The 22103-nt window shown below is 47.5% G+C and overlaps 1 protein-coding gene across 8 annotated transcripts in view; it reads left to right on the top strand.

The window, feature by feature from the left end:
* Positions 1-22103, top strand: part of DLC1 (DLC1 Rho GTPase activating protein) — a 264082-nt gene that overhangs the window by 51677 nt on the left and 190302 nt on the right. For 5 of the 8 annotated variants that reach the window (XM_083459737.1, XM_083459733.1, XM_083459736.1 and 2 more), the window contains exons 3-4: positions 7016-7159; positions 11416-11577. In XM_083459737.1, coding sequence (XP_083315863.1) covers positions 7016-7159; positions 11416-11577 — 306 coding nt within the window. The remainder of the gene's footprint in view (positions 1-7015; positions 7160-11415; positions 11578-22103) is intronic. The other 3 variants (XM_083459741.1, XM_083459739.1, XM_083459740.1) reach the window with 1 other exon arrangement.

Genomic DNA, 22103 nt, shown 5'->3' with positions numbered 1-22103 from the left:
ACCACCTTTTCCCATGTGTTCCTCCTTGCATTCTCTGATTGCCATCTCAGGCCCTGTTCCAAACCCATAAACCTCAGGAAGCAAGATTAGTGTCAACTAGGAATAGAGCCTCCTATGTTGTGGCGTCTGTCTTATAGAATTCCATGTTCAGCGAGGTCTCTTAGGCACCATTGCTGTACTGCTTCAGTCAGTTGATGACAACCTTGCTTTCTTTTAAAGGACTTTGCTTAAATAGTATTTGCTGGTTCAGTTCCATATTATTTTTGTGCTGGGGGAGCTTGTCAACTGGCTTGGATAGTCTTAAATTATTACTCTGAATGCACATTGGTGTAGGTTAAAAAAGTTATACCTTTTTTTTTCTCTTTTCGCTACAATTTGTTAACCACCCGGAGTCTCTTTGGAGAAACAGGTGGAATATTTTTTTAATAATAATAATATTTAATCCCACGCCACTGTTGTGAATTCCAGAACCATGTGCATGGGTCCAGTTGCATGGGCCTTTCCAACCTGATGCTCAGGTGATATATCTGGTGCGATACATCCATGCAAGTGATTGTTGCCATCATCAACATTGTTTTGGCATCAGCATGAGATCACAATATGGAGGAGTGCTGCCATGCCACAAGGGGTTAATGTGAATGGGTCCTCAATGTACTACATTTGAACATAAACTGAAGAAACTGAGCTCTTCATACGTGAGCTTTAAAATGTCTTGCATCAACATTTCATATTAACTGATGCTACAACAACCACATGCTTACAATGAGGTTATCAAGAAGGCTATTTTAACGGGGCAATTTGTTTTGCTTATTGTTTATTTATTCCCTTGGTGTCCCTCACTTCCTCTAAGGAGTTCTGGACAGCATAAATGGGGTTTTCCTATTTTATCATTGCAAGAAACCTGAGCAGTAGGTTAGGCTGAGTTACTGGCTTGAGGTCATCTAATGATCAGAGAGGGAACAGAACCCAGGTGTCCCTGCTCCAGGTCCAACACACCTGCTTCCTGCCAGTATGCCCAGACTGCCCTTGAGCCAGAGTGCCTGAAAATAAGACAACACAAAGTCATCAGGACTCCCTCTGTGCCAGGAAACTAACCCTTTGGTGGGTGCTCCTGCAGCTTCCTTTCACTTAAGAAAACAGGGAACACAATGGGAAACCAGAGCTACTACAACCCCTTTTGAGTGGCTCCTAAATTGCCACTGAGAGGAGTATATTTCAGCAAGTACCACATTTCTTTAAATTTCTCTCTAATCCTGCCTGGAGAATGGCCCTCTGAAGAAATACATGCACAATCCGTCACAGTATAGTCCCCCCCCCAAAAAAAAATGCTTATCGAAGCCCTCCTCAGCCTGCTGTGCTCAAGACATTTTGGACCACAGCTTCCATTGACTCTGGTCATTGGCCAGCCTGACTGGGGATGATGGGAATTGTAGTCTGAAACATCTGGAGGGCACCAGGTTGGAGAAGATTGGCTTATTTTGGTTTCTCTCCATTTCTTTTTCCAAACTTTTATCCTGTTCTCTGCATTTCTGCATCAATTTATATTTTTTTTCAAAAGTCCTCCTGAAAATTCATCTGTGTATTAATGCACATTTATCCTAACTTTATGCATTTTTGACTAAATATCCACATTTTTGCAATCATTTTTGACTGTTGCAATACCTTTTATGTTAGTCTAGCTAAAACAGGCATTTTATGAACAGTTTTCCATAAATATGCATTTATGCACACATTATTTGGTTAAAGAATTGAATTGCAAAATTCAGGGAAATGTGATTTTTCAAAGCATAGTTGCATGTTGGGTTTGTGTATTGTTCTGGCAAGTGTGAATTAGCTAGATGCCCATTAAAATGTGAACTGAACTGAATTTCTCTCCCTTTCTTACTTATGGAGTAATTTCTGAAAGCAAAGCAATGTCTACCAAGTGTTACATCAGAACCAGCACTTTATTTAAATATAGGAATGCCAAAAAAACCTCTGCTAGCGCGTGCCCAACCTAATTCCTACATTTATAGTAATCAGAAGTGACATTCTTAATATCAATATACGAATCCTGTTTCAGGTCTTTAGCTTAGGAAAATATGTGTTGTGCAGAGTCTTTTCCAGAAAACCATACAGTCTAGAGCTTCTTCTTTGTCACATGTATTATATGACATTTAAAGTTGATGAAACCATCTGTAAATAATCTGAATTGATGAAATGTTGGGTGGATGGAGAAAGGGGAGGGAAATGTCAAGTTTAAGCTGCAAACAGGTCAGAGGACCAAAAAAGGCACATTCAGGAACATTCATAAGAGACAAAGACCTTTGCATGATTATGGCGACACAGGAACAGAGTATAAACACAGATGAATGATATCCCTTTCAGTGTCCTGCTCAAAATTTTCTACATACTTTCGTTTTTATGGGTATAATTCTTAGGTTTTTATGAATACATTTACTAGCTGCTTAACTCTGCAATATACTGTGTGGAAAAGTAATAAATGCAAAAGATTTGTTTTAAGGCATAGTGTAATAGTCAAATAAAAACCAAAATACTTCACAATGTACTTGACTTGGTGATTGCAGACCTAAATTTTTGAGTGCCTTCGTCCACATCCTCAGTATGAGCAAATTCAAAGCACAATCTTTTCCATACTACATGTGCCGCACCCACCTGTGAGCGCAGCTTTGCATATGTGAAGAGGTGCCCCATAGGCTTGCACTCAGCCCTTCCTTCGCCCCCTGCCTGCTTCAGCCAGCAGGCTGCACTGCCACCATGCAAAGCATTTGGGCATCTCAAAGGCCCACCCATCCTCCAGTTACACTTGTCCACACCGCTCCATTCCCCCGGTATGCAGCATAATTAATCCAGAATGTGGCAGCTAGACTGGTGGCTGGGAGCGGCTGCCAAGACTACATAACACCAGTCCTGAAAGACCTACATTGGCTCCCAGTACGTTTCTGTACGTTCTGTACTGTACGTTTCCTCGGCCCAGTATACCTGAAGGAGCATCTTCAACCCCATCATTTAGTCTGGACACTGAGGTCCAGCTCCAAGTGCCTTCTGGCGGTTCCCTCACTGCAAGAAGTGAGGTTACAGGGAACCAGACAGAGGGCCTTCTCGGTAATGGCACCCGCCCTATGGAAAGCCCTCCCATCAGATGTCAAGGAAATATAAAACTATCTGACTTTTAGAAGACATCTGAAGGCAACCCTGTTTAGGGAACTTTTTAATGTTTGATGTTTTATTGTGTTTTTAATATCCTGCTGGAAGCCGCCCAGAGTGGGTGAGGAGGCCTGGCCAGATGGGTGGGGTATAAGTAATTTATAAGTAATAAATTATTATTATTATCATTATCATCACCATCATGACTCGTAGGCAAGGAACGTTTACAATAAATCAGTGAAAAGCACTTTTACATGTTCATTGGGAGGGGAAGAACTATGTCCTTAAACATGCATAAACTAGAGCACAATTTCCTGATTCACCTGATTCTAACAATAATTAGCCATTTTCAGATATTCAGCATGTATTCAATTAACACATTGTGGGGTAGGGAGACAGTGTCTACCCAAACCTGCACACATTCCTTTTGCTATCTGAAAAGCTGTACATGTGGAAAGCTCTTCTCTACATATTTTGGAAACCTTGGAAAAGCAGAGGTGTCCTTCTGTGTGTGCGTGTTACCATCTGAAAATGTACATTGTGAGTTAAGTCTGGGTTTTGATATTTGGTTCATCTTATGAACGTTCTTTGGCAATCAGCAGAAGGACTGGGACTCAGCCTTGAGGGAGCAAGCTTTGGAAATCAAATTCCAAAGGATGGTGTAACTTCACTGTGACTGAGGCAGTGTTTGTCAAGTCACCACAAGACTTACTTCTGAGCAAGCATGCATGAGAGGAATGTGCAATGTAGCGGTCCAGCTCCAAGATCTGCAGCACTTTCTCGGTGGGGGCTGAGAGAAGCCACAAGATTAACTGATATTCATCTGGCCTCTCTGCTCCAACCATGAGAGGCAGGACCTCACCAGCATTTGGGCATGCATGCCCGACACACACGTAGAAATACAAGGCTTCTATATGGAATTCCTGAGTATTTGGTATAAGACCAAAATGTTTTGAGTAGAATGCTTTGCTTCTTCCAAGGGAGTATACTTCCTTTTTCCTCTAGACGTGGAATGTATAGAAAAATATGTGAGGGAAAGCCTGTGAGGTTTCCTGTTCTATATGCAGGAATGCATATAGCATAGCAAACAATATGGCCTGTATTTATTATGGTGAAAATAGAATTTGGTATTACAGTAAAATTGTACCGTTGTGACACAAATCCTGCAATGAAAATTTGTGGGTCTGGAGCATTGCTGGCTGCAAGACGTGGAGAGAGTTGGCATATTGCAAGTTTATTTTTATTAGCACGCATGCAGATACAATCTATCTATCTATCTATCATCTATCTATCTAATATTTTTACATCAAGTTTCATTACAAAAATATCAGTACATAACTGCCCTTGATGTGTACTGTTCATGAAATGGAAAGAGAATTTTATAACAAAAAATCCATAAAACAGTTTTTATTTATGAATATTTATTATAAAAGTCTGCTTCCTTTTCCAAGTCATTTGATCCACAGATAGTTTTATACGTTATCCATGATCAGAAATGTTACCCATAATCAAAAAAGAGTAAATGCATCAACCACAAAAAGAGAGCAAAAGAGGAGACAGATTTACATCAAATTGTCCCGGCTCCCAACCCAAAACATGCAAATAGAGGCTCTTACTTTTAAGTAAGAAGGTAAAGGTAAAGGGACCCCTGACCATTAGGTCCAGTCGTGACCGACTCTGGGATTGCGACGCTCATCTTGCTTTATTGGCCGAGGGAGCCGGCGTACAGCTTCCAAGTCATGTGGCTAGCATGACCAAGCCCCTTCTGGCAAACCAGAGCAGCGCGTGGAAACGCCATTTACCTTCCCGCCAGAACGGTACCTATTTATCTACTTGCACTTTGACGTGCTTTCGAACTGCTAGGTTGGCAGAAGCAGGGACCAAGCAATGGGAACTCACCCCGTCACAGGGATTGGAACCGCCGACCTTCTGATCAGCAAGACCTAGGCTCTGTGGTTTAACCCACAGCGCCTCCCGCGTCCCTCTTTAAGTAAGAAAGGAATCATTAGTCAGGTGAATACTGTTAGAGGTTCAGCACAAGGTTCAGGAGACATGGTGCAGGAGTTTAAGAACACGTCAAGAAGTTCTGAACTGGATGGAAGCAACAAATATGTCCCAACACCCCACCCGCCAAGCTTTTAAAGATTAGGCGTTGTGGTCTCGCTCTCAATTTGATGCAAGACTACATCCTCTTGGTTTGGTGCCTGTCCAGTATGTATATAAGGACTGTAAGTTGTATAGAGATGCACCTCATCATAATGGGGAAGACAGGGACCAGACCAGGTAACTTGTCAGCTTGCAGTAGATAGGCTGGTCTCCACGCCCTGGTCTTCCATGTTACGGTTGCTTATATTGAAAGTGGGTGTGGACCAGACAGATTTTCAAAGGGAGAACTTCAAATCCTGGCCAGCCCAGGTCATTTTTCTGCTTATGGTAGAGCAGCAGGTGGTGCCTGCCCCCAGCCCAAATGAAGATGAAAAGTTACTTTGGCACCTGGGGCAAAGCAACAACAACCCTCAGAAGCATCTCTTCCCAGCAGGAAAAATAACAACAGTAACAAACAGGAATAGCTAGCAACGTGCCATCTTTAAAGATACCCAAAGTCTGTTGTCTGAGGTGGCTGTCTCACCCTACGCCACCCTTGATTCAAACAGAAGACTGTCCTATGAGAGTTCTTCAAACAGACAACCGTCTTCTGTAAAACAGGGCATACAGCCACCTTTCACAGTGGCCCCACCACCTGCTTTCTCTGTCAGGAGAAACTCTGCACCCACCCTGTAGTGAAACTCTTGAGACCGGGGGTGGGGAAAACCATGTCAGCGTCTCCAGCACTTGTTCCAGAGTTTAGGGGGAACCTTGAGAAAATGGCTGCAATTTGTAGACGTTAGAAGCATGTGTGTATGTCGGATATCTTAGGAGTGGCTGTCAGTTTGCACTTTTGACAACAATTAATTACTATCAGGCATGTGCCTTCCTTTGCTGGGGTAGGGGGACTCTGGACAGTCATTCCAATCCCCCCCCCCATCCAATAGCACTTAAAACAATGCCTTTTTTCCGTTTGCACAGTTTTCAAGCAGAAAGGTACCGTATTTTTTGCTCTATAGGACGCACTTTTTCCCCTCCAAAAATTAAGGGGAAATGTGTGTGCGTCCTATGGAGCGAATGCAGGCTCCTTGGCTTCAGCGATAGCAACGCGAAGCTTCCGAAGTGCAGAGGGAGCGCTCCCTCCGTGCTCCGGAGGTTTCGCGTTGCTTCCGCTGAAGCCTGGAGAGCGAGAGGGGTCGGTGCGCACCGACCCCTCTTACTCTCCAGGCATCAGGGATAGCCGCCTGAAGCCTTTGGAGCGCAGCCCGAGTTCCCGCTGCGCTCCGCAGGCTTCAGGTTCCTTTCGCTGAAGCCGGGAGAGCAAGACTCTGCTGGCTTCAGCAGAGAGGGAGAGCTGCTCCGCGCCCCTTCAGCCAAGCAGGAAGAGAAATGGAAGGGGCTCCGTTTCTCCTGCCGCTTCGCTGAAGGGGCGCTGAGCAGAGAGGGGGAGAATTTATTTTTTCTTGTTCTCCCCCTCTAAAACAAGGTGCGTCCTATGGTCCGGTGCGTCCTATAGGGCGAAAAATACTGTATTTAAGATGCATGCAAAATTCTTCTCAGTCAGTAAGTCGAGCCTTGGCAGTGAACAACCCAGTGATGAGAGAAAACAGTGTGTTGTGGTTTTCTCCACCCACCCACCCCCACTGCCCCCCCCCCTCCACTGCAAATGTGTGTTTGCTGCCTATTATTGAATGCTGTTTTGTTAAATTAGGGAACAGAGAGTTTTTTATTCTTTCCCAGAAGTGCCCTTTCAGATTCTGTAATTGCATGTTCTAATCCCCAGGAAGTGAGAGAAGATCACTCGCGATTGGACTCCATGGTGCTACTCATTCTTAAACTGGACCAGCTAGATCAGGATATTGAGAACGCTCTCGGTTCAGCATCCTCGCCTTCCAGCACGCTGACACACACACGGAGGCACATACCTGTGAGCTTGCTTGTTTACTTATCTTTTATCCCAGTTGCATATTTACCTCTGCTGCTTCTTCCTCCCCCTCCCCCTGAATGCACTTAAAGTGCATGTAAAGCACATCGCTGCCAGCAAGGAAACATGGGAACTGTAGCATATCCCTCACAGGGCTACAATTCCCAGCACCCTTAACAAAGCACAGTTCCCAGGATTCTTGAGAGAGGGGTGTGCTTCAAATGAATTTTAAATGTGTGTGCAGTCTCTCCCTCTTTTTCCTACTCTCGTTGGTCTTTCTGATTCAGCACATGTAATTTCTCCTTTATAAAAAAAATAAAAGGTGTGTATGTATGTGTGTTTGTGTGTCTGTGTCTATGTAATGTTCCATTTCCTAGCCTCCAGCTACTCATTTATTCCTTCTTGGCCTCTCTCCACTCTGGGAGAGTTATAAGAACTACTAAAACCAAAGCAAGTGAAGGGTACAAAATTCAAAAGATATTGGACTCCCCTGTCCCCTGCCAAGCTTCTCTGTGTGTTTTTTAAAGGCAATCAGACTGGGGTTAGAGTCGTGCCAGCACAATGGTCTGATGCAATGGGTGCTGAATTTGCAAGAGAAAGTGCTGAAATGTTGTGTTTTTTATTGGGTCCACATTTCAGTAAGACCCAGCGCTCCAGGCAAGGAGGCATTTATGGGCTGCTTACAAATTCTGCCTCGGTTAAAATAATATTCTGACAACAAAGCATTGTTTGTCTTTTTTAGATAGTTTTCTTCAATGGGAGTATATGTTATGATATTGGAAAGGATGAGGTAAAGCACTATTCTGGCAATACACACACACACGCAGACCGGTTAAAGAGCACTTTTAGGTGCAAAATCCTCTTTTTCCCCACAACTGCCCTTCATTTCAGTGATTCTGGTATGGAAAACATAGTGTTGTGTCATGCGTTGTTCACTAAAATTGCTAACCTATGCCCACTTGGGACGCAGGTGGCACTGTGGTCTAAACCACTGAGCTTCTTGGGCTTGCTGATCAGAAGGTCGGCGGTCATAGTAGTCAAAGTTTCCCTTTTTTTAAGGGAAATTCCCTTATTCCGAATAGGATTCCTCGCAAGAAAAGGGAAAAGTTGACAGCTATGTCGGCGGTTCGAATCCCCGCAACAGTGAGCTCCCGTTGTTCAGTCTCAGCTCCTGCCCACCTAGCAGTTCGAAAGCACGTCAAAGTGCAAGTAGAAGGCAGGAAGGTAAACGGTGTTTCCGTGCACTGCTCTGGTTCACCAGAAGCGGCTTAGTCATGCTGGCCACATGACCCAGAAAAACTGTCTGCGGACAAACGCCAGCTTCCTCAGCCTGTAAAGCGAGATGAGCGCCGCAACCCCAGAGTCATCCGCAACTGGACTTAACTGTCAGGGGCCCTTTACCTTTACTTTTTATGCACTCTTTCCGAAGAGTAAGCCTTATTGAACTCAGTGGGACTTTTGAGTAAATGTGTATGGGACTGCGCTGCATGTTATTTTTACCCTGTATTTTGTTTATCCCTGAAATAAGCTGGATTTTCAAAAAACAAAATCACAGTAGTGGCATGTGGTAACTGAATTTATGAGATTTGCTAAGCCACTGCTATATATAGATAAATTGCAATGAGATGGGAACAAGGTGGTAGATGTACTGTGGCATTTCAGACGGCAGGTGGAAATCACCTTTTTTTAAAAATAAAAAATAAAAATGATGCCATTGACAGAAAATTCCTTGCAAGTAGAAAACTAGGGAGGGGGCTGGGCTAAGACTTGTCCTCCTTGTGTGCTGAGATTTTTTGCTCACTTTTTTTCAAAATGGGTTAACAGCCAAAAAATAAACATGAAATCCGTATTTCCAGTCCAAAGTGGCAGAATCTATTCTACCACTTCCTGCTACATTTATAGACCCATCATCAGACTTATCTGGGGCTCCTTAATAAGAATATTAGTAGCAATATTATTGTATATTATATCATTATATTATATTATATTATATTATATTATCATATCATATCATATTAGTGTATACTACCCTATTTCCATACGTCTCAGGGCAGTTCACAACACAAAGTTACAATATACGAAGAACAAAATACATAATAAAATTAATCAAAATAAAAACAATAAAAACTTTAAAATAGACAGGTGATAGACAAGCTTCACTGAAAAAACACCTTGCCTAGATCTATTGATTGTCCTCTTAATGTGTGCTCATAAGCGAGAATCAGGTAGGTTGTTGATTGAAGTCTCACTTTATGCTGAGCAATAGGCCTGGCCATTGTGCTACAGGAACTTCATGCTGAAATCATTTCAACATACAGAGGTGCTTAGGTGGACCGCTTGATGTGGAAAGGATTCTTTGAATGTGGGAAATGAAAAACCAACCAACCAACCACTGAATTATATAAAGGCAGCTCATGATTTATAAACGTCACCTCTGTAACCCATCTTACTTCAGAACCAGAACCAGTAGAAAAGATGGCAGCCTTAAACATGCATATACATGTAACATGTAATGTTCACATTTCTGAATTCATATACCGTATTTTTCGCCCTATAGGGCACACCAGCCCATAGGGTGCACCTAGTTTGGGGGGGGGATAAAGGGGGGAATTATTTTTTCCCCAGGCACGGGGCGGGGGCGGGGGAAGCCTGAGCTTCCCCCGACCCCAGCCCCCAGAACAGGTTGCTACCCGCAAGCCTTGGGAGCCCGGCGAGACTTCCTGCTGGGCTCCCAAGGCTTGTGGAGAGCTGCCCGAAGCCCGGGGTGCACTCCGCTGCGCTCCCCGGGTTTCAGGCTTCAGGCTGCTGTCTGCAAGCCTTGGGAGCCCGGCGGGAACTCCCAAGGTGGGAAGTTGCACCAGGCTCCCAAGGCTTGTGGATAGCTTCCTGAAGCCTGGAGAGCAAGAGGGGTCGGTGCGCACCGACCCCTCCCGCTCTCCAGGCTTCAGCGAAAGCCTGCATTCGCCCCATAGGACACACACACATTTCCCCTTCATTTTTGAAGGGGGGAAAATGCGTCCTATGGGGCAAAAAATACGGTATATAGCCTTAGGCTAGAATCACAGTTACAATATGTAGTTTATATTCTTAGTTTTTTTCCATAGGAATTCATTGTGCCTAACTACATACTGAATTGTGGCCTCCTCTGTAAATCAAGGATGGGGAATCTGTGGCCTTCCAGGTGTTATTGGACTACAACTCCCCCCATCTCTGATCATTGGTCATGATATCCAGGGCTGATGGAAGTTTGAGTCCACACATTCCTCAGCCCTGCTGCAAATATTACAAAGAGCTTGAAGCATTGAGACATGCATAGCGGTGGGAGGGAATTTTGATTCGGTCTGCATTAATTAGTGAACCCACCTGATTCACAATTTCTGAAACAATATGCAAACCAAAACACATTTACCCTTTGAAATTCACACTTCTTTGAATTTTGCAATATAGTTCTCCAGTCAAGTAATTTGTAGAAAAGGGCATAAGGTAAAGTGTGTATTTATTAGTGAAAGCAAAGTACCCAAAATGCATTTTCTAAAGGAAAACTGTTTTGCAACAATGTGTCTGTTAGGCAAAAGTGCGTACAGAGGCAATTTTAGGGGAATATGCACTAAAATGCTGCTGGGTTTTCATAAGGAGATTTTTATTATTATTATTTTAAGCAAACTGATGGAGAAATGTGAGGAACTGAACTTAAGAGTGGAAAAAATAAAAATTGAGATAAACTAAAATTGACGGATTCCCCCACTGCTAGACATGGATGTTACCAAGTTTTTGTTTACATTGTAAGTTTTAAGAAACCACAAGAGGTTTCACCTGCACAAGGGTTCAAATGATGATATCACTCCAGCTGCATAACAATTTCCACATGGTGCTGGAGGTATCAGATGCTTCCAGAGACAAAAGGTGCGGACATAATCTGAGGTGTACAGGAAATACAAGGAGAAAACATGCCAGACTTCTGAAAAAACCTGGCTCGTAAACAAAGGATTTTTTTATAAAAAACACACAACTTAATTTTTAGGGTGTTGCAGCTTTGATCTCAAAGTATATTACAGTGTCAGGGAACAGCAGTGATTAGATCATCATTATTTCTTAGAACAAGAATTTATAGGAATGTAGAGAAAGTTGCAAACTTTTTTAATAAAACAACAACAACACCAATGTGTGATTTAATGTATTTCCTGTAGGTAATAGAATGGTAGCCACCTAAGGAATATGCACATCTATTAAAGAGATTTGTCCTTCTTTTCTTTAAAAAGGATTTGGAATTGCATCCTGATTCTAGAGTGGACATTGCTATACTGAGCCACCAGCAAGCAAACGTACCACCCCCACCCTCTCCACCTCTTCCACTGCCCTATGTTGCTGATCGAGCATCTTCCACGCCAATGACCGGTTCTGGAGCTAAACCAAAGGCTGGGGTGAGTCTTAAAATTATTCTGGTATGGTAGCATTGGTTGACGTATGGGGAGAATTGGGAGAACAAGTAGCCAAGCCCTGCTGCCTTTGGAATGTGGATTGCCATCAAGATCTTACGAGGTTCGTTCACATTTGCTATTTTGTAGAGGATAAGTTCCAGGGATGCTCCCAGTGAAAGCTGAAATTGAGTGCTTCTAAGTTGGGGGTGGTCATGGGAAGGCAAGTTCCTCATTTCAGCAGTTTCATGAGATGCTCCTTGCAGTGTCTGGTCATAGAAGACCAGAACATGAGACCTGCTGACAGAGAAGGTGGGTCTGCCAGCAGATCCTCCCAGTGGGAGTCCTCCTCCCTAGTAAGGGAGTAAAATGTTTAGCCTGCCAATTCACATGGCAGACCTAAGGTCAAACTGCATGTGATGTGAATGGCCTGTACTGTGCCTGTGTCTTTCCCCTCCCTTGCTTATAGCTTTTCCGGGAGAGATTTGCATTGGAGAACTGCTGCAAGGGCAATGGGTCAAGCTTGCTGCAACCCAAATCTCTCTCACGCAGAGAGCTGCTTGTGGGACTGAGGTGGGAAACTTGTGCCCCTCCAGAGATTGTTGATCTCCAGCTCCCATGATCCCAGCCAACATGGCCAATGATCAGGGATAATGAAAGCTGTAGTCCCACAACATCTGGAAGGCCACACAGTTTTGTTTTAGGAGATCAAACATGATGGGAGATCTCAAGTAGCATGCAGCTGGCCCTGGGCCAGAAATGTGCGAGCAGTTCTTCTGCTCTTTGGTCAGTGGTTCCCAACCTCTCTTTTGGCCATGCCCCACCTAAGCATCTCTGAAATCCTGATGCCCCCCACCAATGACATATAATTCTTATTATTTAAAAAGTGAATTCCTATTCATGTGGAGGAAGCCTAAAAGGCCATTAACTGTTAATAACTGTCAGGGGTTTAGGAGCAGAGGCACGGGCAAGGGAGGAAACAGAGAGCGAAGGGGAGGAGGCAGAAGAAAAGATGAGTGATGACGACGACCCGAGATCTCCTAGTCTTTCCAGTGAATCAGAGGATTCACAGAAAGGAGCACCAGTGGCCAGGGCAAGGGGGGAGTCTAGGGGGGCACCCCAGGAAGATAGAGCCAGAGGGGACTCAGGGGAGAGCAGCTGGAAATCGGGACCAGCGTCACCGCCAGGAAGCAGGGAAGAGGAAGGGAGCCAGGGGGGAAGCGCTGGCAGCTCACCACAGGAGGGAGGGCATGAGTCAGGAGTGGCCACACCTCCATCGGGGAGCGAAGAAACGGTTAAGAGGAAAGTGGAAGGTTGGGCGCGCGCGCCAAGTTCAAATGCAGAGGAAGGCGGCGCAGTAAGCAGCCCCGAAAGAGAGCCAGGTCCTAAAGCCCGGCGCAAGGAGACAGGAGGGTCCGGGTCAGCGTCAGAAGAATCCCGGAAGGAAGAAACCCCGGGGGGTAGAGGGACCCAGAGGAGGACAGTCAGGCGGAAAAGGTGGAGCAAGGCTAGGATATTAAGTTGGTGCACACGGGGCGGAGACTCAGACGGAGCTTCGCCGATCTAGCTACTAGACGTAGAGTTGCGCGCAGCAGCGTGAGAATGGAAACTGTAATTCAATAAAGACTTTTACTTAATGATCGCTGGCTAGCGTGATCCTGTGTGAGCTAGGATCTTCAAGCAGCTCTGACAGTAAGCTCCGTCTCCCTCTTGTGGGCATCTACAGCCTCGAGGAGGGGAGAGAAACAGGTGCCTACTAGCGAGCTCACGAACGGCAGACGACATGACGGCTGAGCAGCAGATAGAGGAACTCAGAAACGCAGTGGCACAACTGAACGCCGAGGCTCTCGCATCCAGGAAGAGAGAGGAGGAGGCAGCTGCTGCCTGCAGGGATCTCCAGGTCAGGTTAGACGTGCTGACAAAGCAGACACCCCGGCAGGAGGGAATTGGGTTGGCGAGACGGACAGGCGGGCTGGTCTCTCACTTCGATGGGAACCTGCAACAGTATCCCAACTTTAGAGCCGACGTACTGTGCGCACTGCAACTGCTGCATAAAGACTTCAGAGATGAACAAGAGAGAGTGGGGTTCATCATGTCCCATTTGCATGGGGATGCGAAAGCATGGCTACGCAATTTATGGAGAGATAAGGATCCGGCGCTCCAGAATGCAGATGCCTTTATTAAAGCGATGGATGGGTGTTTTTTATCAAGTATTGACGTGGATCTTGCACGGAAGGAGGTGCATGGGCTGAGACAAGGGAGGGCCAGCGTCAGGCAGTATCATGCCCGCTTTTTCGCCTTGGTCAGTGCCCTGGAATGGGACAGAGATTCGGCTCCTGTAAGAGACCTCTTTTGGGAGGGGCTGCACAACTCGATTAAAGATGAGATCGCGAGGGGGGAGAGACCCTGAACCACCCAGGAGGTCGTTCAGAGGGCACTGGCAGTGGGGGTGAGGCTGGAAGGACGTCCGTGGAGCAGGGACGAAGGGCGTGAAGGGCGCGAACCAGCCAGGGGCCCCTCCTTCCTTCCCAGAGAAGCAGCGCGGGCGCAATCCACGCCTCCGCCAGGAGGAGGAGCCGAACCTATGGAGGTTGGAGGTGCAAGGGCTCAGTCAGCAACCAGAGCCCTAGCACCGGCAGCAGTGAAAGCGAAGCCTCCTAGAGGGAACAGGAAGTGTTACGTCTGTGAAGAGCCAGGGCATATGGCAAAAGAGTGTCCCCAGAGGCTCCACAAGCTTACTGCAGCCTCGGCAATGGTGACTGCAGCACCGCAGCAAGGGGGACCACAGCAGGGAAACGACGCAGTCTGGCTGGAGGAAGAGGCCCTGGGGCCCAGCCAGACGTGTTAGTGACGCAGTCCCCAGAGGTTTTACAGCCCGTGAACCCCCTCCCGCCCAAACCAGTGGTGAGGCTCACCGCATCTCTCCAGCTGCCCAATGGAATCACCACTGACGTGCCAATCACCATTGACTCAGGCAGCAATGCGGACTTTATAGGGCAGGACTTTGTCGACACACACGCTATACAGTTGCTGCCGGCCACACTGCCCCTGCAGGTTGTCACGGTGGATGGCAGGGAGTTGCTAGGGGGGCAAGTGGTGAAGCAGACGCCGCCCATGGCGATGCGACTTGGAAATCACAAAGAAATCATCAGCTTCAATGTCACTCAACTATCGGATACGCCCATTGTATTGGGAATGAGTTGGCTGGACAAGCACAGCCCAACGCTGGCTTGGTACCAGAGGCAGCTGATCTTCGGCTCTTCCTTTTGTGCTGAACACTGCATCGTGCCCCGGCAGGAAGGAGAGGAAGAGGAGTCACAGCTGCTGCTAGGCACGCTGCAAGCGATTCCCCACAAGTACGCAGAATTTTTGGAAGTTTTCTGCGAGAAGGAGGCGGACAGGCTGCCCCCTCACAGACCATATGACTGCAAGATTGACCTGCTGCCGGGGGTGGCGCTGCCTAAGGGGAAACTGTATTCCATGTCAGAGGACGAGCTGCAGGAACTCAAACAGTTCATAGATCATAATTTGGAGCGCGGTTTCATCCGAGAGTCCAAGGCAGCGGGGGGCAGCCCAGTATTCTTTGTTAAGAAGCGAGACACGCCCCAAAAAAGACTGGTCGTGGACTATCGCATTTTAAACAATGGGACCAAGCCGTCGGACTTCCCCATGCCCCGAATCGACGACCTCCTGGCGAAGGTGCGGAAGGGAAAAGTGTTCACCAAGTTAGACCTGCGAGGGGCGTACAACCTCATTCGTATGCGGGAGGGAGATGAGTGGAAGACGGCCATGTTCACGCCACTGGGTACCTACGAATACAGAGTTATGCCCTTTGGATTGCAAAATGGCTCTCACGTTTTTCAAGCTTTCATGCATCACGTGTTGGCGGGACTTCTCTACAAGACGTGCGTCTGTTTCTTAGATGACATCCTGATCTTTTCGGAATCGCAGCAGGAGCATGACAGACACGTCAAGGAAGTGCTGACCAGACTAAAGCAACATAGGCTCTATGCCAAGCTGGAGAAGTGCCAATTTGACGTGACGGAGGTGGATTTTCTGGGCTACAAGTTGTCTGACAAGGGGCTCGCCATGGACAGCGCCAAGGTTCGCGCGGTATTGGATTGGAAGAGTCCACGCAACCGGAAGGAGGTCCAGAGGTTTGTCGGCTTTGCGAACTTCTATCGCAAGTTTATCAAGGGCTTCGCGATGCAGACAGCGGCCATCACAGACACGCTTAGCTCCAAGAAAAAGAAGTTCGTTTGGACAGAGGAGGCGGAGCAGTCCTTTCAGGCACTCAAGCGTCTCTTCGCGTCGGAAGAGCAGCTGCTTCACGTCAACCCCAGCAGGCCGATGAGGGTGGAGACAGACGCCTCGGACAGAGCCGTGGGGGCGGTCCTGCTGCAAAAGGACCAGCAGGGGGTGTGGCGACCGGCAGCGTTTTACTCCAGGAAGCTCAGCAAGTCCGAGCAGAACTACACCATCTGGGACAGGGAGTTGCTGGCCATTCATGCAGCGTTCAAAGCGTGGAGGCACTTCCTGATCGGCGCCAAGCACACGGTGCAGGTTTGCACGGACCACAAGAATCTGGAGCACTGGCGCACGGCACAGTTCCTAAACCAGAGGCAGATACGTTGGGCGGAGATTTTTGCGAACTTCGACTTCCGCATAGAGTATGTCCCGGGGGACACTAACATCATGGCGGACGCCCTCTCCCGTAAGCCACAGTATCTGGAGGACGCAACGCCAGCGGCCGCCATGCACATCTTCGCACCAACAGTATGGGCGTGCGCCGCGGCCACTGTGGACCTGGAGGCGGTGCGACGAGCGTTGCAGGATGACTCCTTCGCGCAAGCAAAGATGGCAGAGGTGCAAAGGGGCACGGCTGCGGCCGACGGTTTCCAGCTACGAGATGGTTTGCTCATCCGTAAGGGGGCCATCTACGTGCCGGGAGACGACCTTCGCGCCAAGGTGCTGCAGCAGCTGCACGACGCGCCCACGGCCGGGCACTTTGGCAAGGAGAAGACGGTGGAATTAGTAGCCAGGGATTTCTGGTGGCCTGGAATGAGAGGGGAGGTCGCAGACTATGTGGCGAGGTGTGACACCTGCCAGAGGGCCAAACCAGTGCACAAACCGCCGGCCGGACTGTTGGAACCGCTGCAAACTCCGGTCGAACCTTGGGAGAGGGTGGCCCTGGACTTTGTCACGGATCTGCCCAGCTCGAGGGGCAAGACGGCAGTGCTGGTGGTGGTGGACCTGTTTTCCAAGATGGCGCATTTCATTCCGTGTGCTAAGGTGGCCACGGCGGAGCAAACCGCCAAACTGTTCATAGACCACGTGTTCAAGGTTCACGGTCTGCCACGGTCTATTCTGTCCGACCGGGGGCGGCAGTTCATCTCGAATTTCTGGCAGAAGCTGATGGGCTTCCTGAACGTCAAGATCAACCTGGCGTCGGCGAGACACCCGCAGACCAACGGGCAAGCAGAGCGGGTCAATGCCATCATGCAGCAGTACCTGAGATGTTATGCAAATCAACAGCCTGCGACGTGGGTGGATTACCTGCCGCTTGCCGAGTTCGCCTACAACAACACGAAGCACGTGTCCACGGGGGTCACGCCGTTCTTCGCCAACAACGGGAGGCACCCCAGAACCTTCCTGGGACTGGAAAGAAGGGGGGAGGGGGAGCCGCAGACAGCAGATGCGTTCGCGTCGGAGCTGCAGGAAGTCCACGATCAGCTGAGGCGCCACCTGGAGCTGGCCAAACACGCATACAAGGTACAAGCGGACAAGCACAGAAGGGTTGGCGAAGAGCTCCACGTGGGAGACTGGGTTTGGTTAGCAGCCCACGCAGTGCCGGCCAGGTCGTTGGCCAAGAAGAAACTAGGGCATAAACAACTGGGGCCCTACCAAGTCGAAGAGCAGGTCAACCCGGTAGCTTTCAGACTGGCACTTCCGGAGGGTTCCAGAATGCATCCGGTATTCCACAGATCGGTGCTCACTCCCTACAAGGCACCGCACAGGTTCCAGGAACCCGGAACAGCGCCGAGTCCGGTCAGAGACAGAACAGGGCACGCGGGAGTGGCACAGAAGGAGCGCATCAACGAAGTCACGGAGATTTTGGACTCCAGATGGGGGGAAGAGGGGGTAGAATACTTTCTCGCCAAGGAGGGCACCCCGGCCAGTGCGAACAGCTGGGTGCCGGGCTACGCCTTGGACGAACCTCTCCTCAAAGACGAGTTTCATGCCCTCTTTCCCCATAGACCTATGCCAGCAGACTTTTTCGACGACTGGCTTTTCACGCCCACGCTTTCGGCCAGCACTTTCCGGGGGTTCGACTCGGACGAGGACCCAACACAAGACGTCCGTTCCCCGGAGGGGTCACCCTCGGGATCTGCATCAGAACCCTCGTATTGGTGGGACGATAGACCAGAGGAGCAGTTCCGCGGACGGTGGCTGGAAGGCCCAGGACGAGCAACACCGCCAGGAGGAAGTGAGGGAGAGACGGACATGGACGTTTTCGGGGACGACCCTGGTTTCGAGCACGGCGGCACAGAGATGGAAGCGGAGGTGACCGTTGTCGACGAGAGCAGGGAGGAAGACCCGCGAGACTTCAGATGGAGGCCCGCCACGGGAAGCGACCGATATCCGACGTTCGTCCCTTTGCAACAGCAGCCCCCAGCTCCAGCACCGGAAGGAGGGGAGGGGGGAATGGGGGGCTTCGAGGGGGGGATGGATGTCAGGGGTTTAGGAGCAGAGGCACGGGCAAGGGAGGAAACAGAGAGCGAAGGGGAGGAGGCAGAAGAAAAGATGAGTGATGACGACGACCCGAGATCTCCTAGTCTTTCCAGTGAATCAGAGGATTCACAGAAAGGAGCACCAGTGGCCAGGGCAAGGGGGGAGTCTAGGGGGGCACCCCAGGAAGATAGAGCCAGAGGGGACTCAGGGGAGAGCAGCTGGAAATCGGGACCAGCGTCACCGCCAGGAAGCAGGGAAGAGGAAGGGAGCCAGGGGGGAAGCGCTGGCAGCTCACCACAGGAGGGAGGGCATGAGTCAGGAGTGGCCACACCTCCATCGGGGAGCGAAGAAACGGTTAAGAGGAAAGTGGAAGGTTGGGCGCGCGCGCCAAGTTCAAATGCAGAGGAAGGCGGCGCAGTAAGCAGCCCCGAAAGAGAGCCAGGTCCTAAAGCCCGGCGCAAGGAGACAGGAGGGTCCGGGTCAGCGTCAGAAGAATCCCGGAAGGAAGAAACCCCGGGGGGTAGAGGGACCCAGAGGAGGACAGTCAGGCGGAAAAGGTGGAGCAAGGCTAGGATATTAAGTTGGTGCACACGGGGCGGAGACTCAGACGGAGCTTCGCCGATCTAGCTACTAGACGTAGAGTTGCGCGCAGCAGCGTGAGAATGGAAACTGTAATTCAATAAAGACTTTTACTTAATGATCGCTGGCTAGCGTGATCCTGTGTGAGCTAGGATCTTCAAGCAGCTCTGACAATAACTCATTCTCGAATTGCCCCCACCCCTTAAAAATCACATTGCTCCCCTGTGGTGTGTGTGCCCCACGTTGGGAACCATGGGCCTAGGTGAAATGGAACTGAGCAGCAGTGTGACATCAAGAAGAATATAGGGCAATGATAATAACTTCTTCTACTTCCTCCTCTTGGAAAAGACTTGGTGGCGTTCACAGATGTGCAGTGACACTCATCCAAAATGATTCAATAGGGTTGGATATGACCAGTTGTGTTGCTCTTCATTCAGCCAAGGAGCGCTGGTTCCAAATGGTCTGGTTTCTGTTTAAATCCATTGGACGCATTTCCCAACACTGTCAAAACTGCATGCTTCAGCTGGCCAGCTGCGGAGGATATGTGTTGTGGAATGTTATCATGTCAAACTGAGTAGAGAACAAGGTGGATTTTATGCTTTGTGTGCCAGTGGGGTATTTGTGTGGGTTACACAGACCACAGCAAAATGTGTGACAGAGGTGAACAAGGGGCTCCCCTTTGGACTAGGAACTTAACTGTTAGCGGATGCTCCATGTGACGATTTCTTGAGTTTTCAATTCTGATGTACCACTTCCTGCCTTGTAAAATGATATTTTAGGGGTAAGGATCTCTGGTGATCATGCATGATTATACTTGAATGCATGCATTAGTGGCTGTGGATTCATACATAGATAGAAGGTATATAAGAAGGTGCCTTAAACTGAGTCAGATCTTTAGTCATTCTAGACCAGTACTTCCTAAACTGACTGGCAGCTGCTCTGCAGGGATTCAGACTCCCCCAGCCCTACCTGGATATATTGGGGGTTGTACCTGGGACTTTGTGCATCCAAATTAGATGCTCTACCAGCCACTGAGCTATGGATGGACTCTTGGAATTAGCATCTCAGTAATTTCACGGGTGGCACTGTGGGTTAAACCACAGAGCCTAGGACTTGCCAATCAGAGGGTTGGCGGTTTGAATCCCCGCAACGGGGTGAGCTCCCATTGCTTAGTCCCAGCTCCTGCCAACCTAGCAGTTTGAAAGCACGTCAAAGTGCAAGTAAATAAATAGGTACCGCTCCGGCGGGAAGGTAAACTGTGTTTCCGTGAGCTGCTCTGGTACGCCAGAAACGGCTTAGTCATGCTGGCCACATGACCCGGAAGCTGTACGCCGGCTCCCTCAGCCAATAAAGTGAGATGAGCGCCGCAACCCCAGAGTCGGTCACGACTGGACCTAATGGTCAGGGGTCCCTTTACCTTTGCCTTTAATTTCCACCATTAACGATTATGGGAACCACTGAACCTGTGGATTAATTTCAGTCAAATTCTATGTGTGGAAAGCATTTAAAAAAAGAAAAAGCTGTAGGCTGCATTGGGCACTACCTTAACTTTGTACCAAGAGTTTTATTACCTGTCAGGGGTGGCTTCTAACTGGAATATTTGGAATAAGATTGCCGCAAGAGAAATCTTTCTCAGAATGTATAGTTCTGTATATCTCACTGGCCAACCTGTATTTCATATCTGCTCATTGTTGTTAGATTTTGTACAAATTCTGAAGCCAGCCAAGGATCAATAAAAATGGATAAAAATGCTTTAAAAATAATAACATTAGGAGCAGTAATGTACTAAGGTACCCAGCTAAGGATAGATTGGTTTGTATTTCCTGGGTGAAATGAGTAAGGACACTGAGGTTTGTTGGATAGTGAAAGTCAAAAACTAATCAAGTCCTAAGACTCCACAGCGTTTATTGCAGTTTTCAGTCAGAAGTGAATTCAGAGTTCTAACTGTCCCAAATTACCCTCAATGTGAAATTTAAATGGAAATATATGTGTCTCCCATAGCAAAACCCAACTGGGGAAAAATCAGATCTACAAAATCTAGTTAGTTCAGCCCAGTAGGATTTTGTAGGTCACATCAAGCATGGGTTCCATTATTAATTAATTCATTGCATTTATATTCTGCTTTTCTTCCATTATGGATTTTATACCTGAATGTAAACATACATAAGGATTCCAGATGGTCTCCCATCCAGGCACTGCCAGACCCATATTTAGCTTCAGCATGATTTCTGCATCGTATATCTTCAAGCTGACATCCTAAGATGTCATTTGTTGGCAGAACCAGAAATGAGGAATGGAGATGAAAGTTTGAGCAAGTTTCTTAATGGAAAGTCCAAGGCTGCCTACGCTTTTTTCGTATCAAACTCCATGGTTCAGCCCATCCCTAGGCTACTTGGGCCAAAACTCATCTGCAATTTAGAATCCCAGCAGCCAAAAAACACTTGTTCCAAATGATCTGGTTTGTGTTTAAGTCAATTCTTTCCACCACTATTGAAACCACTAATCTGGCATATCTTATTTAATACCGTGCAAACGTAAGTTGAGCCAGACAACTCAGATCATGAAAAGAAACAAAAGGGGAGCTGGAAAGGGTTCATCAAAAAATTGGGTGTCCATCAGTGGCTAGCAGGTAAATCAAGAAGAGCAACAATGTGGAAATCTCTTAATTGCGAGTCTTATTTATTGGAGTTTATTCTCCATTGCTATCTTAAAAATAATAAAATAAAGGTAGATGGCTACTGGGAGCTTTATTTTATATACTTTTCACACTGGAAAGTTGGACTATGTATAATATGCCCACTTAAGATATTTTATTTCGTTCTTGTGAGCTGCTATTGTAATATTTTTGAGACCAGTGGGAGACCTTTTTTTAGAAGGGTCGGGGAATGCATTTATTAATTAATTTTATATAGAAAACTGTGGAAAGTCTCAAGTTATATGAGGAAATGGATAAATATAATACACTGTTAACTCATGGTAAACTGTAAGATAATAGTAGTAGATAGGTAGCCGTGTTGGTCTGCCATAGTCAAAATAAAAAAAAATTATTTATGTGTGTATCTGAAGAAGTGTGTATGCACACGAAAGCTCATACCAAGAACTAACTTAGTTGGTCTTTAAGGTGCTACTGGAAGGAATTTTTTTATTTTGTAAGATAATAAAATGTGATTTGGTAAAGTGATTGATCTTAATACTTTAACTTCTGTGTATAAATCATTTTA

The sequence above is a fragment of the Podarcis liolepis genome (genome assembly GCF_965112155.1).
Source record: "Podarcis liolepis genome assembly, chromosome: 9".
Classification (NCBI taxonomy): Eukaryota; Metazoa; Chordata; class Lepidosauria; order Squamata; family Lacertidae; genus Podarcis; species Podarcis liolepis.
Note: the sequence above shows the minus strand (reverse complement) of the source record. Positions and strands in the feature narration are given on the sequence as shown.